The sequence below is a fragment of the Zingiber officinale genome, chromosome 3B (genome assembly GCF_018446385.1).
Source record: "Zingiber officinale cultivar Zhangliang chromosome 3B, Zo_v1.1, whole genome shotgun sequence".
NCBI lineage: Eukaryota > Viridiplantae > Streptophyta > Magnoliopsida > Zingiberales > Zingiberaceae > Zingiber > Zingiber officinale.
Genome location: NC_055991.1, coordinates 132627185 through 132646104, shown reverse-complemented (window position 1 = coordinate 132646104; position 18920 = coordinate 132627185). Strand labels below are relative to the sequence as shown.

Genomic DNA, 18920 nt, shown 5'->3' with positions numbered 1-18920 from the left:
TATGGGAAAAATGGAAAATTGCAACAGTGGAAACAATGGGAATGTTTCAAAACAGCATAAGAAATCACATGATATGTTGTGGTATATATTTTCCAAAAAAAAGAGCGAAAGAAATAAAGGACGAGGATCTTATCACCATATGACTAATTGCAATATCACTAACAATCTTATTACTCTGCAGATGTTATAAATACATCCAAAGTTTGTAAGACGAGAACCAACTTTCTTTAGATATCTACAAAAGGGACTATAGTTATGGCAGAATATACATGGCTTTGATCACTTATCTCGAAAGCTGACAGACATCGGCCTGCTTATGAGTAAGACTTATAATACAAGGATGACAAACATGCCCAGACACCAAATTTAGTGACATACAAGTTTGAACTAGAGCTCATACGACATGCATAACATTCAGAGCTTCCATAACAAATATCGCATATGAATAGGTGTTTCTGAGCTGCCATAAAGGGTAATAGAGAAAGCTCTCCCATGACTTTATTCGAACTGACTCCTAGTATTGACCAACGAAGCATCTCACTGAAGGGACACAACAGACCATGAGGTCAAGCCACTGGTAGGGTGGAGTGGAGCTCTTAAAATAGGACTCTGCCTCAAGACCGAGAAGGCTTCATTGAGACGGGTTGCTTGTATCTTCATCTGGGATCCTCTCTGCAGTAAGGAATAAAAAATCTCAGGGAAAAAATATTCAGAGGTCTGTATGCAATCTGCTAAACCACACGAAGAGTGTTTGTGGTAATCTACCAGACATTTGTAACTGATGAATCATAGTCCATATATGCCATTTTATACCAAACATGGACAGTAGCAATGGAGCATCAAACTTATGTTGATGTGAGCCATGATAATGCACAAATCAGGAACAACTTCATTTAGAACAAGACTGTGCTGTATATCTTTTTTACATCGTAAACAAATCTTTTATTACACTTTGGAATTATACTAATGGAAGAGGTGTATAGCTAAGAATCATATAGCAACAAAATCTTTACATGATTTTATATAAAACAAGGAAATTTAATAGCTCATGGGGAAACTCTGCAAGCATCAGCAAGTTGTAGTTGTAGAATTTGATGTATGCAATAATAGAAATATGTGCTCTAAGACAGAACCTAAGAACAAATAAAAGATGCAAACAGAAAACAGTACACTGATTCTGTTACCTTTACATCCAAAGGAACATTTAGAGGAATGCTTCTAGTTTTGTGTTTCCTATCGGACAGCCTCTTTCCAAGCATCCAAACCCCCAAGACAGCCGCAGCAATGGAGAAGGACCAAAATGGCTTCACTCTGAAAGCACAAAACCTTAGGAGTTCAAATGGAAACTTCCACCAAACCATCACTCCCTTCTGTGTTCCCAAAAGCAATTTTTTCTGCGCTCCGCCGTCGTTATCGGCCATTTCGACCGATGAATTTAAACACTCAATGTTCTTTACAAGTTCTTGAGGAGCTTCTTCCACAGGCTTCTCCCCGATTCCCAAGGAAACCACTTCTTTATCAGCCCCATCATCTCCATGGACAATATCTCCAACCTCGAACGCTTCGGCGCCACCAAGCTCGCCCTTTTCACCGCCAAAATCCGATCTTTGCTCGTCTGACGACTCATGGGAGCGCAACCCGCCAAAATCGCCGGGAGAGAACTCAGTTCCACGAAAACCAACATCCTCTTTCGCCTTGTCGAGAAACTGGGAATTGGGCTCCGGGTCGACCCAGCTAGGGCTTTTCGAATCGACCAGCGCAGCTGCTTCGATCATCTCCTCCTCGTGGGCATTTCCGTTAAAGGTGGCTCCTTTACGACACCGCTCTTGAGCACCGAGCGCGAAGTAATCGGACAAGATGGAGCCGCCGCAGGCGCGTTCGTGCAAGATTTTCATATGGTCCTCACCGGCGTCGAAGTCGAGGACCTCCCAGTCGCGGAACTCGGCATAGTCCCCCATGACACGCGAGGAGGAGCGAAAGGGAGACGGGGAGAACAGCACTCGCAATCGAGAGAGGAAGGCGAGGATGGAATCAGATAAAGTGAAGACGGGACGTTTCCTTTTGCAACCTTTCTTGGTGCAAAGGGAGAAGGGATGCTGCGGATTCGATGCCAATTCAGGAAGAAGCGCACACAGAAATACAGATTCCAAGCGGAGCATGTTGTTCGACAGAGGAGCTGGCCACCTGTGCGTGGGTCCAGTCTGGTAAAGAAAATAAAAAGCATTTTCTATATTATTAAATTAATTTACCATAAGAAAATGGAAGCATCAATTTAAACGATCAAATAAAATTAAAATAAAATAAAAGATAAAAATTAAAATGTTACTAAGGAAATAATTATTATTAAAAAATATTTATTTATTTTTTAATATTTTATGTGTTATTAGAGAATATTTATTATTAGAAAATATTTATTTTATTTCTTAGTATTTTATACTTATAATGATATTTATATACCATATATTATCATTAATAAAATATATGAATTCTATCGTCGACATAGTATCAGAATGTTAAGCTCAACAATAATTTTTTTTTCTCCACAGTACCCATCGGTCGCCTTCTACAATTGTATCACCGATAACATCTCTCGTCGGCTATCTCTCACCAAAGCTTCCTGATTCACCTTCTGGCCTTGTGGTTTTCAATGTCAATGCTTATGTACCGTTGAAACTCACCACCTTGGCGCTTGCAGTTCACGTATCTTCTATTCTTATATGAGTTACTAGGATTTGTTGATGGCTCACGTCCCTGCCCTCTGCGTAGATAACGCCTACAAGTGCCACGCTCCTTCAAGCGAATCCTGATCATATTCTCTAGTTCTGTCAGGATCAACTTCTCCTCAATGTAGTTTATTTCTTCATCAACTTCAACTAGAGACGCGTGGCAAACGCTGGAGAGAACCTACGTTACTCCCTCAAGTGACAGGATTATAACTCATCGTCAAAATTTTTCCAGCCCTCACCAGGGCAACAGATCTATTACTGATTATGTGAAAGACATTAAAAGAAATATTGATGTTCTTGCACTTATAAATGTCAAAATTGACTTTGATGAGCTTTCTATTCCTGTCATGAATGGTCTTAGCCAAGACTATTGAAATATTTCACATGCTCTGTAAGTTCGTGTCATCCTATTACCTTTGCTGAGTTATTCGAGAAACTCCTCAGCTATGAGGCCTAGTTAAAAGTCTCGACAGCATCTCCATGTTTGATGCCAATGACTACTCTTGTGGCTCCAATAAGAAATTCTTGTAATTAGTATTCAAACTATCGTGGTGGTCGCCAGCAGATTCTCTCGATGTCCCATCAACCACACCTATCTACCCCGAGGCTACCTGCACATTCTCCTATACATTTAGCTGTTAGTGCAGTTGACACCAATGATCAAACCTAAGTTTTGATTAATAACAAGTGTATTACAGTTAGATGTGTTGTTGATCTAACCTTGTTACTGAGTGCGTAGGGTTAACTAACTTGACGGGTCAAGAGGACCTGACACCAGACAGGAAGTCCAGATGTGGGATTTTGGCAGGAGGTCAGGATGTTCAATTTTTGATAGGTTGAAGTCTGAATGTGTGATTCTGGTAGAATGTGGGGATGTTCGATTCCCGATTGACGAAGTCTGGATGTGCGATTCCGGTAGAAAGACCTGGTGGGTTAGATTGGACATCAAGGAGGTAGCTTGACACTTGGTAAGTGAAGGTAAGTCACTAGTGGAGAGTGACTCAATGAGGATACGTTCTGGTTGAGGGGGCAGTAGGTATTGGTCCAATTTAGGTCAATTTTGGAAATCTAAATCCTGCCTCCCTAAGACCAAGATTTAATTACTAATTAACACTAATTTATTGACTCTATTTTGTAGATTATTATTTGTTTTGGGCTAACATGAATTTACAGGGTAAAATGAGTACAAGTTACCTTGGGTGAATAATACTCGAGGTGCCTTTCAGGCGACGGAAGACGCCTTGAGTACTGTTCATGGAAGGCCCCTTCAGGAGCTTGGAAGACGTCTTCAATTGAATAACACAGAAGACCTCGGTGACGATAAGAGTCGATTTTTAAGGGATAGGTTTTGTGGTTGAAGGCGCCTTTAGTGGTGTTGAAGGCGCCTTCCATCCCTTATAAAAGAGACATTCGACCAAGACTTTTACAACAACTCTTCTACAAACTTCTATCCGTCCGTTTGGTGTTTCAACTGCTCTAGCTTACTACTGTTGCTCCGCTACAACGTTGCTATGCCTGACTACTACTAAGGAGCTGTCCAACACCGAGTATATTCTGATCATCGTCGAAGGTGTTGGGATACAAACATTTCATATTATATTTAATTTCTGCATAAAGGAAAGTGTAGCATGTTATACTTATCCTAACTTTTCTTTGTACTCGATCCCCTCTTCTGACAGTTTCAGAAGAAGTTATTAGCGGATTATCCGTTGATAGATCCGTGGGACCTGGATCTTGGAGTAGGAGTCGCTAAAGGCTCCGAACTAAGTAAAAAAGCGAATGTGTGTTTTTTTCCTATTTTCTCGTTATTCCGCTGCATTTGTACTTAGTTTTAAAAAGAAAAAGATTTTTTTTTAAAACCACGTGATTCACCTCCCCTCTCACGTGCGTCTCGATCTAACAAGTGGTATTAGAACTAAGTTATGCTTTGAATTGGTGCAGCCACCAATCAAGCCGAGGGAATTGTTTTATTTTTTTTCGGATTTCAATTTTTTGTATTTTATTTGAATTGGTAAAGTTTACCTCTTCAAATAATTTTTTCTCATTCTATTTTCACTCGAAGTTGGTATAACACCACTCGAGTCGGCGATATTTTTTTTCAAACACTGCTAATCCAAGACCTAGTCTTAAGATATTTTTTCTCTCTCTTTCTTTTGTAAGACAATTCAAATGACCCAACTCGAGGAGAAAGTACCGCTTGCCCTCCCATCTTCAATGGAAACGATTTTCCATATTGGAAGAAGAGAATGGAGGTCTACTTGACGATGGACATCGAGTAGTGGTTCACCATCCGACGAAGATACAGGACACCTATAGACGAAGCAACTGAAGTACCTCTCGATCTAAAAAGATGGAATCCAGAAGATAAAAAAAAGACCTAGATTGACTCGAAGGCGTTGAACACGATCTAGTGCAGACCCACGAAAGAAGAACTTAACCGAGTCAGTTCGCACGAGAACTCAAAGGAGTTATGGGATAAGCTCATCGAATTACATGAAGGAACCAACAATGCCAAGGTAACTATGTGAGACCTACTTCTAAATTCTTTATTTAATATCAAAATGCAGGACGGAGAAACCGCAAGCCAACTACATGTGTGGGTTAAGGATATCCTCAACGACCTACACATGATCGGATGTCAACTCGAGAACCGCAACATTATCAAGTACGCTCTGAACTCGTTTCCTCATACTGTATTGTAGGCATCAATCGTAGATGCCTATAAGGTTTCGAGGAAACTTTCAAAGTTAAAATTAGATGAGTTATTTTGTGAATTTAAGCTGCAAGAACAAACTAACTCCACAAAGGTTGAGAAAGGAATTGTGTTTCTTGTAGGTACTTTGAAGGAGGCCAAAGTATGAACCCAAGCCAAACCCAAGGTGGAAACTAAGTCCAACTTGGAATCAGATGAAGAAGAGTAGTTAGTGAACATGGTAAGAAAAATGTTCACTGGACGCAAGAGAAACTTCTCCAAACACGACATGAAAAAGATGTCAAAGTCCACATCCAATAACTCAAAGGCAAACATCACATGCTACGACTATAACAAGAAAGGACACTTCAAACATGAATGTCGTAACGAAGAAGAGACGAGGAAGACAAAGCAAAAGAATGCACTCAAGGGGATTTGGGATGAGTCTTCCTCGGATGGATCGAAAGTAGATGAACCAAAGCAAGCAAGTTACCTCACACTGATGGCAACCGGAAGCAAATCGGATGATGAATACGAGTCAAACAACAGATCTGCATTCTGTTCAGATGAACCAACTAGGGTAAATTTTAATTATACTATAAAAGTTTTTAAAATAATTTCCTGCTTAAATAAAATATTAACAGAAATTGAAGAACACGCTAAACTCCTCCTTAAAGAAAATAATATTCTTAAGGAACTACTGGGCTTGACCTCCTTAATTGACCAAGTTCAAGATAGAAATTCAACTCAAGCTACAAACCTTGAGGAAGAAAATTCTATTTTAAAAAGTTAAGTTAAAGAATTAAAAGAATAGTTGGAAAAGTTTACCTCAGGATCCAAGTATCTAAATATGATACTTGGATCCCAAAGAACTGTGTACAATAAATTCGAACTTGGATACAAGTCTAACTCTATTTTTAAATCATTTCTAACCCTAATTCAAAATAAAAAATTAACTAAAGTCTGGGTTCCTAAAACTTTTTTAACAAAGCATGTAGGACAAAATTAATATTATGTACCTAAAGATAAAATTCATATGATTACAAATAAACCCCAAAATAATTTAAATCAATCAAGAAAATGTACAAAATCAAAGCATAAATCCAATCAAAATTACAAAACCCACAAACATAACTATAATCAAGTTTATTATAACTACAAAATAAATTGACACAACCCTAAAAATTAAATTCAAGTTCAATAATTCAAGGGGAGGCACCAAATTAGTTGACACCTCCAAAATAATAGTTTATCCGACTGAGTAATTAGGAATAATTTAATTAGGGACAAAAATTTAACTTGATAAGTAGTACTGGAGAAGTTTTAGATGATAGTAGGATAGGAAAACTTTGTCTACGTATGTCTAGGAAGATATGAATTCAACCTAGTGCATTTGGTTTAGTGGAACTAACTAAAGCTACCCCTAACTAATTTTAGCTGGTTATACCAAAGTTTTGTACTAAGTTCAGTGGGCAGGACTATTTGAAAAAATTTAAAGCACGCGGTTACTCTAATGATGTCCACAGCCTAGACGTTTATGTTGGTGCGGGTAGCACTAACGGTCTAACCCAGGTTTTGATGAATGACAAATGGGTTAAGTTAGTTGTGTTGTTGTCTGACACTTTTATCAAGTGTGCAGGAAAAGTCCAGCTAGGTCGACGGGCTGACCGGATAGCTGGCGAGAAGTCCAGCTAGGTCGACGGGCTGACCGGATAGCTGGCGAGAAGTCCAGACGGGTCGACGGGCTGACCGGACGTCTGGCAGGTAAGTGAGGTAAGTCACTGGAGGGGAGTGACTGCGAGGACGCGTTCCCGGGAAGGGAACATTAGGCGTCGATCCGGCTTAGATCCATTTCGGATATCTAAGTCGAGATCGTGACTAGATTCCGGTCTCGGAAAGACGGAATCTAAGTCATACTTTGCTTATCTATAAAACTATGCTAACAATCTTTGCTGCAGGGTACATTTGCCTCGGACTAACCTTTTCTTGCAGGAGAAGGACTTTCTGGAGAAGAGGGGTCCGGGCGCCCGGAGGCAAATTTTATCCCCAGGACGACGTTGACACTTGGAGCATGCTGGTTGGGAGTGTTGCGTCACATTCCAGGCGCCCGGAAGGGATCCAGGCGCCCGGAGCAGCATATAAAAGAAGCCCCAGGCAGGAGCTTCAAAACACAAGTCTTCTGAGAACTCTGAGTCCAATCACTCTGCTGCTCTGCGCTCCAACAACGTTCACAAAGCTCCGACGACTCACTCCGGCTCTCTTTTTAATTCATTGTTTGTCGGTTAGCTTTGTTTTCTTTCTTTTTCATTAGCAATATTTGTACGTAAATTGTAATTATCCGAATTGCTAGTGAATTGTCCAACGAAAGTACTCAAGGAGTACGGGCCTTCGAGTAGGAGTCGTCACAGGCTCCGAACGAAGTAAAAATCAACAGTGTCATCTCTTTACTTCTTTACTTTTCCGCTGCGTTTTAACTCGAGATTTTCGAATCGATATTAACTCTATCGAATCTAACGGTCTTACAAGTGGTATCAGAGCAGGTACCGCTCTGATTTGGTGCAACCACCAATCAGACAGGGGGTGAAATCATTTTTTTTAAACAATTCCAAACTGATATTATTATCTTTTTGGAAGTTTTTTTGTTGCATTTAAATTCAAAATTGGTACAACACCAACTTAGAGTTTCTATTTCTCCCGCACTGCTAATCCAAGACGAAGTCTTGGGATTTTTTTTTTCCAGTTAATTTAGTGTGTGCAGGATAAGATGTCTCAACAAGAAGGCTTCAGCACAGTACGTCCTCCCCTATTCAACGGGGATGACTTTTTGTACTGGAAGAGGAGAATGGAGGTCTACATGAAGATAGATTACGACCAATGGATGAGCGTCACAAAGGCTTACAAAATTCCAGTAGACAACTCCGGGAAAATAGTAGACCCTGAAGAATGGACAAATGATATAAAGAAAAAGGCATCAATTGAAAACAAAGCCATCAATATTCTACACTGCGGACTAACACGAGAAGAACTGAACCGGGTCGGACCACATGAAAACGCTAAGGAGCTTTGAGATAAACTGATCGAGCTGCACGAAGGAACAAGCGACGCAAAGGTAACAAAAAGAGATTTGCTGTTAAATAAAATTTTTAATATAAAAATGCAGGAAGGAGAAACGGCAAGTCAGCTCCACGCGAGGGTCAAAGATATCCTCAACGGTCTCCACGCGATAGGCCACCAAATGGAGAACCGAGACTTAATCAGGTACGCGTTAAATGCTTTTCCGCGAAACAATTTGTGGGCATCAATCGTAGATGCCTACAAAATTTCAAAAAATTTATCTAAATTAAAATTGGATGAACTCTTCTGTGAATTAGAACTTCATGAGCAAACTAACGCCGGGGTCGAGAAAGGTGTAGCTTTATTTGTAGGTTCCTCTAAAGAAAAGAAGAACAAACCCGAATCTGAAGAAGATTCCGATTAAGACTCTGAAGACGAAGAACACCTGGTGAACCTGGTAAGGAAAATGTTCACCAGGAAAAAGAGAAGCTTCAGCAAACAGGATCTTCAGAAGATCAGTTCGCCAGCCGACTCAAGAAATGTCACATGTTTCGGATGTAACAAAAAGGGGCACTACAAGAATGAATGCCCAAGATTGAAACTTGACAAACCAAAGTCAACAAAGAAGAAAGCCCTCAAAGCAACATGGGACGATTCCTCCTCAGACGAATCGGAAGGAGAAAGGCAAAAGCACCAAAGTCACCTCGCGCTGATGGCTCGCGAAGCTGAAACGGAAGACGAATCAGAGGAATCGGAAGACGGGTCCGAACCCGAATCGAGCCACGAGTCCGCACTCGTTTCCGAAGGTTCCGAAGAGGTATACCTAAACTTAAATCGTAAATTCTTTAGAATTATCTCGTGTTTAAATAAAAAAGTAGTTAAGTTGGAAAATGAAAATAAATCGCTTCTTGAGGAAAATCAAAACCTCAAGGAACAATTAAAAAATTCGAATCCAACTCAAGATCGAACACTTGAGGAGGAGAATTTATCATTAAAAAATGAAATTAATAAGTTAAAAGAATTGTTGGAAAAATTCACAACAAGATCTAAAAATTTAGATTTAATTCTAAATAACCAAAAGGCATGCTATAATAAAACCGGACTTGGATATAAGTCAAACTCAAACAAAACCTTTAAATCATTATTAACCCAACACAAAGCAACTAAACAAGCTTGGGTCCCGAAAGCGTGCTTAACCACGCAAGTAGGACTTAATCAATTCTATATACCTAAAGATAAAATACATTATATAAACTTGAATAAATCAGATCAAAAACTAAAATATAAATTTAACTTAAAATCAAAATTCAAATCTCAACAAAATTTAGATTATCACCAAGTTGATTATAACTATAAAAAGAATCGACACAAACCCAAAATCTAAATTAATGACCAATAATTCAGGGGGAGGCTCCAGAATAGCTGGCACCTCCAAAACTAACATACCCGACAGGGTAACTCAAAACAAACTAACCCGACAGGGTAATTAGGATTAGTAAAAAGAGACCAAGTTTAACTTGACTCATGGTACTGGTGAAGTTTTTGGATGATAGTACGTTAGGGAAGCTTGGGCATCGCATGTCTAGAAAGATATGGCTTCGATCTGGTGCATTTGGCCAAGTGGAACTGACCGAAGCTACCCTTAAACGAATCCTAACCAGTTAGACCAAGATTTAGTACTAAGTTCCGTGGATAGGACTATTCGGAAAACTTCGAAAGGTTGGTTACTTCTAATGATGTCCATGAGACTCACCGAGCTTAGAAGTTTATCCGAAGAATGCCTATTTGTGGAAACCAAAGCTAAGTCTGAATCTAACACTAGTTAAACCAAAACTCTATAATCAAACCAATTTCATCTCACAAAACCATAGGTTTTCCTGATTGATAATATAGATCGGGTGAGATGAATAAGACTTAAAAATTATTTAAATTTAATTTTAATCTTTAAATTAATTTCAAAATTTTAAATTTTAAAACTTAAATTAATTTCAAAATTTAATTTTAAACTTAAAATTAATTTCAAAATTTAATTTTAAACTTAAATTAATTTCAAAATTTAATCTTTAAATTTTTTTTAAACTTAAAAATTATTTTCAAAATTTTAACTTAAAAATTTTAAACTTAAAAATTATTTTCAAAATTTTAACTTAAAAATTTTAAATTTAAAAATTATTTTCAAAATTTTAACTTAAATTTTAAACTTAAAAATTATTTTCAAAATTGTAAACTTAAAAATTATTTTCAAAATTTTAACTTAAAAATTTCAATTTTAAACTTAAAAATTATTTTCAAAATTTTAAACTTAAAAATCATTTTCAAAATTTTAACTTAAAAATTTCAATTTTAAACTTAAAAATTATTTTCAAAATTTTAAACTTAAAAATCATTTTCAAAATTTTAACTTAAAAATTTCAATTTTAAACTTAAAAATTATTTTCAAAATTTTAAAACTTAAAAATTATTTTCAAAATTTTAAAACTTAAAAATTATTTTCAAAATTTTAACTTAAAAATTTTAAATTTAAAAATTTAAAATTTAAAAATTATTTTCAAAATTTTAATTTCAATTTTAAACTTAAAAATTATTTTCAAAATTGTAAACTTAAAAATCATTTTCAAAATTTTAATTATTTTCAAAATTGTAAACTTAAAAATCATTTTCAAAATTTTAACTTAAAAATTTCAATTTTAAACTTAAAAATTATTTTCAAATTTTTAACTTAAAAATCATTTTCAAAATTTTAACTTAAAAATTTTAAATTTAAAAATTATTTTCAAAATTTTAACTTAAAAATTATTTTCAAAAATTTTAAACTTAAAAATTAATTTCAAAATTTTAATTTTAACTTAAAAATTAATTTCAATTTTAACTTAAAAATTAATTTCAAAATTTTAATTTTAACTTAAAAATTAATTTCAAAATTTTAATTTTAACTTCAAAATTAACTTCAAAATTTTAAACTTAAATTAATTTCAAAAAAAAAAAAAAAAAAAAAAAAAAGGAAGTCCAAAACCAGGGGCGGGCGCCCCTGGTATTCTGGTCCCCCAAAGTCAAATTAGACAATCTACACTTAGCAAATTTTCAAAAGCTAAAGAACAAATGCGTTAAACAAGTTTTTTTAAGCTCCCCCAAAGTCAAATTGATTTTTCTTGGATTTAAAGAATGTACTCTTATCCTTGAATTTTGAACCAAACTCAGTTATTTTTCATGATTAGGTAACTTAAACACTATGCTTATTTACCCTTGTCCTTTTTTGATGAATGCCAAAGGGGGAGGAGGGTTAGGTGGTTAAGTTAGCTAAACCAATTTGAAAACCACACAAATGCATGTTGTTTCGTACATATGCTTTCACTAACTTAACCAGGTTGTCATTCCATCAAAAAAGGGGAGATTGTTGGTGCGGGTAGCACTAACGGTCTAACCCAGGTTTTGATGAATGACAAATGGGTTAAGTTAGTTGTGTTGTTGTCTGACACTTTTATCAAGTGTGCAGGAAAAGTCCAGCTAGGTCGACGGGCTGACCGGATAGCTGGCGAGAAGTCCAGCTAGGTCGACGGGCTGACCGGATAGCTGGCGAGAAGTCCAGACGGGTCGACGGGCTGACCGGACGTCTGGCAGGTAAGTGAGGTAAGTCACTAGAGGGGAGTGACTGCGAGGACGCGTTCTCGGGAAGGGAACATTAGGCGTCGATCCGGCTTAGATCCATTTCGGATATCTAAGTCGAGATCGTGACTAGATTCCGGTCTCGGAAAGACGGAATCTAAGTCATACTTTGCTTATCTATAAAACTGTGCTAACAATCTTTGCTGCAGGGTACATTTGCCTCGGACTAACCTTTTCTTGCAGGAGAAGGACTTTCTGGAGAAGAGGGGTCCGGGCGCCCGGAGGAAAATTTTATCCCCAGGACGACGTTGACACTTGGAGCATGCTGGTTGGGAGTGTTGCGTCACATTCCAGGCGCCCGGAAGGGATCCAGGCGCCCGGAGCAGCATATAAAAGAAGCCCCAGGCAGGAGCTTCAAAACACAAGTCTTCTGAGAACTCTGAGTCCAATCACTCTGCTGCTCTGCGCTCCAACAACGTTCACAAAGCTCCGACGACTCACTCCGGCTCTCTTTTTAATTCATTGTTTGTCGGTTAGCTTTGTTTTCTTTCTTTTTCATTAGCAATATTTGTACGTAAATTGTAATTATTCGAATTGCTAGTGAATTGCCCAACGAAAGTACTCAAGGAGTACGGGCCTTCGAGTAGGAGTCGTCACATGCTCCGAACGAAGTAAAAATCAACAGTGTCATCTCTTTACTTCTTTACTTTTCCGCTGCGTTTTAACTCGAGATTTTCGAATCGATATTCACCCCCCCCCTCTATCGAATCTAACGGTCTTACTGTTGGTTGCTACTCGGAAAACCTAGAGGTTCCACTGTACAAAAATTTTGTACAAAGGTCTGAACCTTTTCCTAGCTACCATGTGTTCTTTTAAATTAAATTTTGGATCGCCTGCGGAACTTAACACGTTTGATCCAAAACTTAATCTATTCGTTCTTTTAGGTTTTGACTTGGATCTCCTGCGGAACTTAACACGTTCGACCCAAATAACCTTAAGTTATTAATTCCATTAAATATTAATTTCCATAATTGGTTCCCAGTACTGACGTGGCGAGGCACACGACCTTCTTGGATATGGGAGCAACCACCACCGACTAGACAAAACCTTTTATGGAAAGCTAATATTTAATTTCCTAAAATAACTTTAGGTTAACCGAAAAGAACAATCAAATCACAAGGATAAATAAAACAAAAGAACACAACATCGAAAAACATATTCGAAATACTAGAATCGTAAGCCTCTTGTATTTGGTATTATTTCCAAAAATAACTAGTATGATGCGGAAAGAAAAATTACTAGTTATACCTTTTAGAAAGACCTCTTGATCTTCTACCGTATTCCTCTTCTAACCTCAGACGTTGTGTGGGCAACGATCTTCCGAGATGAGAACCACCTTTCCACCTTCCTTCTTTCTTCTAAATTTCGGCCACAATAAATTCCTCCAAGGATGAAGAATTTCGGCCACCACTAATGCTCCAAGGGATGCTAGAGACGAGGCTTGCTTTCTCTCCTTCTTCTCCTTCCTTGATCCGGCCACAAACAAAAGCTCCACCAAGAGATAAATTTTGGCCAACAAGAGGAGAGGAGAGAAAGAGGGCCGGCCACCAAAACCAAAGAGGAGAGGAAAGAAAAAGAATAGAAGTTCACCTCTTGAAGGCTCCTCTACCTCCTCTTTTATAATCCTTGGTTTTGGCAAATAAGGAAATTTTAATAAAAACTTCCTTAATTCTTTTGCTATGAAAAGGAAAAATTTATTTAATTAAAAATAGTTTTTCTTCTCACTTTTATTTGGCCGGCCACACCAAAGCTACAAACAAGGAGAGTTTTAATTAATTAAAACTTCCTAATTTGTCTCCAGAAATTTATAAAATTTCTCCAATAATTTAATCCCTTCATGATTGGTTTATAAAAAGGAAATTTAATAAATTAAAATCTTTCTTTTAAACATGTGGATAAAAATAAAGTTATCTCTAAAAATTAAAATCTCTTTTAATCTACAAATAGAGAAAGATATCAAATCTTTTCTCAATCTTTTGTAGAAACTAATAAAAGAGAATTATTAATTTTTAAACTTTCTTTTAAATCATGAACATGGTTAAAAAGGAAAGTTTTCTTAAAATTTAAAATCCTCCTTTAATCAACAAATAAGGAAAGATTTCAAATTTTAAACTCTCTTTTAAACATGTAGATGATTTACAAATAAGGAAAGTTTTTGCCAAAAATTAAAACCATCCTTTTAATCTACAAATAAGGAAAGAGATTAATCTCTTCTCTTAATCTTTTGTAGAATGTTATAAAAGGAAATTTTTAATTTTTAAACTCTCTTTTAAAATCATGATATCCACATAAGAAATAATTTTAATAAAAATCCTTTTAATATTCTAGTGGTCGGCCACCTAAGCTTGGGACCCAAGCTTTGGCCGACCACCTACATGACTCATCCACTTGATCTTGGCCGGCCCTAGCTTGGGTTCCAAGCTAGCTTGGCCGGCCCCATTGGATGGGTAAGAAGGTGGGTATGCGGTGGGTATAAATCTCTATATACTAGAGGCTACGATAGGGACCGAGAGGAGGAATTGATTTTGGTCTCCCGATGAAATTAAGCATCCCGTGTTCGCCCCGAACACACAACTTAATTTCATCAATAATAATTCATTCCACTAAAGAACTATTATTGAACTACCGCACCAATCCCAAATTATATTTTGGGCTCCTTCTTATTATGAGTGTGTTAGTCTCCCTGTGTTTAAGATAACAAATGTCCACTAATTAAGTAAGTTACTGACAACTCACTTAATTAATATCTAGCTCCAAGAGTAGTACCACTCAACTTCATCGTCATGTCGGACTAAGTCCACCTGCAGGGTTTAACATGACAATCCTTATGAGCTCCTCTTGGGGACATTCTCAACCTAGATCACTAGGACACAATTTCCTTCTATAATCAACAACACACACTATAAGTGATATCATTTCCCAACTTATCGGGCTTATTGATTTATCGAACTAAATCTCACCCATTGATAAATTAAAGAAATAAATATCAAATATATGTGCTTGTTATTATATTAGGATTAAGAGCACACACTTCCATAATAACTGAGGTCTTTGTTCCTTTATAAAGTCAGTATAAAAGAAACGACCTCTAATGGTCCTACTCAATACACTCTAAGTGTACTAGTGTAATTATATAGTTAAGATAAACTAATACCTAATTACACTACGACCTTCCAATGATTTGTTCCTTTCCATTATGGTCGTGAGCTACTGTTTATAATTTATAAGGTACTGATAACATGATCCTCTGTGTGTGACACCACACACCATGTTATCTACAATATAAATTAATTGAACAACTACATTTATCATAAATGTAGACATTTGACCAATGTGATTCTTATTTCTAGATAAATATTTATACCAAAAGCTAGGCTTTTAGTATATACTCTAACACTTACAGTTTATTCAAAAAATGATTATTTGTTGGACCTAAAGCTAAACTTGAATGTAACACAAGTTAAAGCAAACCCTGAAATTTAAACTTAACTCATCTCATAAAATTATAAGATTCTCTAATTAAAAATATAGATTGGGTGAGATCAATAATGATTACTTAAATTAACTTAAAATTAAATTAAATTAAAATTAAGTAAAATTAAATTGAATTAAAATTTAAACTTAACTTAAAAATTAAGTTCCAGATTTTTATTTTTATTTGTATGTTTTTATTAAATATTTGCATGTATATACTACTTTAGGAAGCGACGGAACGTTATTTCGTCCTAGGCTAGTTCCAGCAGTGTCCCCTCTACCGTAGTTCAGATTCTCTGTCCCCGTGTCTCATTGTCGATCGGACGGATCAAATTAAATTTTAAGACATCATGACATCTTTAAAATATGTGCAATATCCTAGTGATGTGTAAAGCATCCTTGAGATTTAATCTGATCCGTCCGATCGACAATGGAACACGGGGACAGAGAGAAATGGGGACAGAGGATCTGAATTGCCTCTACCGATGCTAGATTTCCTACTGAGCGTCTTAGATCTAAGTAACGAGCATCTTACAAATACACTAGGTTTACCTTGATTGTGTATTAAAAAAACTTAGAATGACGTGAGATGCATAGACCTTCTGTCTGGACTTCAGATGTTTATATCAATGCATCGACATAAGTTTGGATAAAAGATATAATAGTACATTGATCAAGTTAAGTAGTCTTTTTTTATAAATTTCTAACTGGACATTAATACTTAACTTGACTAACCAAGTGAGCATTGCTATGTACTGATAGTTAGTTAGTAATTAATGGTTAACCATTTAAGGATAATTTTTAGATGGATATTCTTTTCAAAGTAATATCAGGTTCAAGGGAAGGATATTTGAAAACTAGTTTCAAAAAGAGTTTAATTTCAAAATATGTTTTTTTTTTGAAGTGTTGGTTTTTTTTTAACTTACTTTGTAAATGGTTCAAAAATTACTTTTGAAATATTCTGAAATATTTCTAAAACTATTTTACGTTTTTTGCAAAATCCTTTAATTTTTTTTAAAACTTACTTTGAAAAATACTCTTATACTTTTTCAAATGTCTATTTTAAAAAATAAAATGAAAGTATTTTGAAAATTATATTGAAAAACTGCTTAAAAATACTTTGAAAAAATGTTTTCGAAAATACTTTGAAAATTTTTAAAAAGTTATATAAAATTCTTGCAAAGGTTATCTTGGCTTTGGCAAACCTTTTGAAAATTTGTTTGATAACTATTTGAAAATATTTCTAAAATTATTTTGCTTGGACAAATTTCTTTTAAAATACTTTAAAAATACCTTAGAAAGATAATTTGCAAATTTTTTCATAAGTTGTCTTGACCAATTGAAACTCTAAAAATTACTTTTCAACACATTGTTGTTTGAAAAGTATTTTGAAATCTATCCTGAAAAATTATTTGTAAAATTCTTACAAAATTTAGCTTTGCAAAATGGTTTGTTTTTTCAAGTTTCAAAATTTTGAAAACCTTTTGTAAATTTTAAAAATTCATTTCAAAATACTTTGGAATTTTTTTAAGTCCTCCCTACAATAAACCTGCAAGTTTTTGTGCTTACTTTTAAAAATTTATTACTTATGCTTGCTTGATCCACTTATATGCATATTTTTTTATAAATGCCAAAGGGAGAGGGTTAGGGTTTAAGTAAGGAAAACTAGAGAAAATTTGAAAAACTTAAACCTAAAAATGATTAAGAGAATAAACCATAACGGTTTTATTTCAGATTTCTCTTAAAATTCTCTCTCTCTCTCTCTCTTTTGTATATATATATATATAAAACTTTAACTTAGGTTATCATTACATCATAAAGAAGGAGATTGTTGGTGCAGTTGACACCAATGATCAAACTTGAGTTTTGATGAATGAGAAGTGGATTAAAGTTAGATGTGTTATTGATCTAACCTTGTTACCAAGTGCGCAAGATTGACTAATTTAATGGGTCAAGAGGACTAGACACCAAGCAGGAAGTCCAGATGTGAGATTCTGGCAGGAGGTCGAGATGCTCAATTTCCAATGGGTTGAAGTTTGGATGTGCAATTTCAGAAGGAGGTCGGGATGTTCAATTCCGAATTGGCAGAGTTCGAATGTATCATTCCGGCAGGAAGACCTGGTGGGTCAGATTGTACGTCAAGGAGGTAACTTGACACTTGGTAAGTGAAGGTAAGTTATTGGATGATAGTGACTCAGTGAGGGCGTGTCCCAGTTGAGGGGACAGTAGGTGTCGGTGCAATTTAGGTTTATTTCAGAAACCTAAATTGAGACTCTGACTAGTTTCTGGTCTAAGAGAGACAGAATTTAATTACTACTTAATACTATTTTTATTGTGTTAACTCTGTTTTGCAGGTTATTATTTGTTTTGAGCTAACATGAACTTACAGGGCAAAAGGAGAACAAATTGCCTTGGGTGAACAATACCCGATGCACCTTCCAAATAACGGAAGGAGCCTTGAGTACTATTCATGGAAGGCACCTTTGAGAGCTTGGAAGGTGCCTTCAATCGAATAACGTAGAAGACCTTGGCGATGATAAGAGCCGATTTTTAAGGGATAGGTTTTGTGGTTGAAGGCGCCTTCAGTGGTGTTAAAGGCGCCTACCATTAGGGGTATAAATTAGCCAAATCGCTTATGAGCTATTCGAAACTCAATTCGATAAAAGCTCGTTTGAGCTTGTTTAATAAGGCTCGTTAAGATAAACAAACTAAGCTCAAGCTTCACAATATTCGGCTCGTTAGCTCGTGAACATATTCGTTAAGCTCATGAATCAACTTTTAAATAAAAAAAATAATAGTTTTGATATTGAATTTTTAGATTTTACACTTTACTTATGAAACATATAGACAAATGTATTACATTTTTTTTTATTAGAATAAAATTATAAATTTTGATAAGAATATTATAATTTTTTCTAAATATATAATTTAATTTTTAATGAATATTCAAATTTATAATTTATATTTATTAAGCTCGTTTAGGTTCGATAAAAGCTCGAATAAGCTCGTGAGCTATGAATATATTAGTTAAATAAAGATCGAGCTCGGTTCGATTATAAATGAGCCAAACTCAAACATTCAAGAGTTCGACTCGGCTCAATTACACCCCTACTTGCCATCCCTTATAAAAGAGGCATTCGACCAAGACTTTTACAACAACTCGTCTACAAGTTTCTACATGTTTGTTTGGTGTTCCGACTGCTCTGGCTTCCTGTTGTTGCTCTACTACGACGCTGCTACGCCTAACTACTGTTAAGAAGTCGTCCAACACCGAGCCTGATCCGATCATCATCGAAGGTGTTGGGTAATGA

General features: G+C 35.9%; 1 protein-coding gene across 1 annotated transcript; it reads right to left on the bottom strand.

The window, feature by feature from the left end:
• Positions 1-140: 140 nt before the first annotated feature.
• Positions 141-4118, bottom strand: LOC122055254. The gene is made up of 4 exons (XM_042616622.1): positions 3921-4118; positions 2627-2904; positions 1185-2184; positions 141-672 (listed from the first exon to the last, which is right to left on the bottom strand). The coding sequence occupies exons 1-4, from the start codon at positions 4116-4118 to the stop codon at positions 538-540; spliced, it is 1611 nt and encodes a 536-aa protein (XP_042472556.1). The 3' UTR covers positions 141-537.
• Between the last annotated feature and the right edge of the window lie 14802 nt (positions 4119-18920).

Coding starts and splice junctions, on each gene's coding strand:
- LOC122055254 (XM_042616622.1), bottom strand. CDS start 4,118: ATGGAAGGCGCCTTCAACACCACTAAAGGCGCCTTCAACCACAAAACC. Junction 2,905..3,920: donor TCGAGTATTATTCACCCAAG/GTAACTTGTACT, acceptor GGAGTAACGTAG/GTTCTCTCCAGCGTTTGCCA. Junction 673..1,184: donor ATGTTCCTTTGGATGTAAAG/GTAACAGAATCA, acceptor TCCTTACTGCAG/AGAGGATCCCAGATGAAGAT.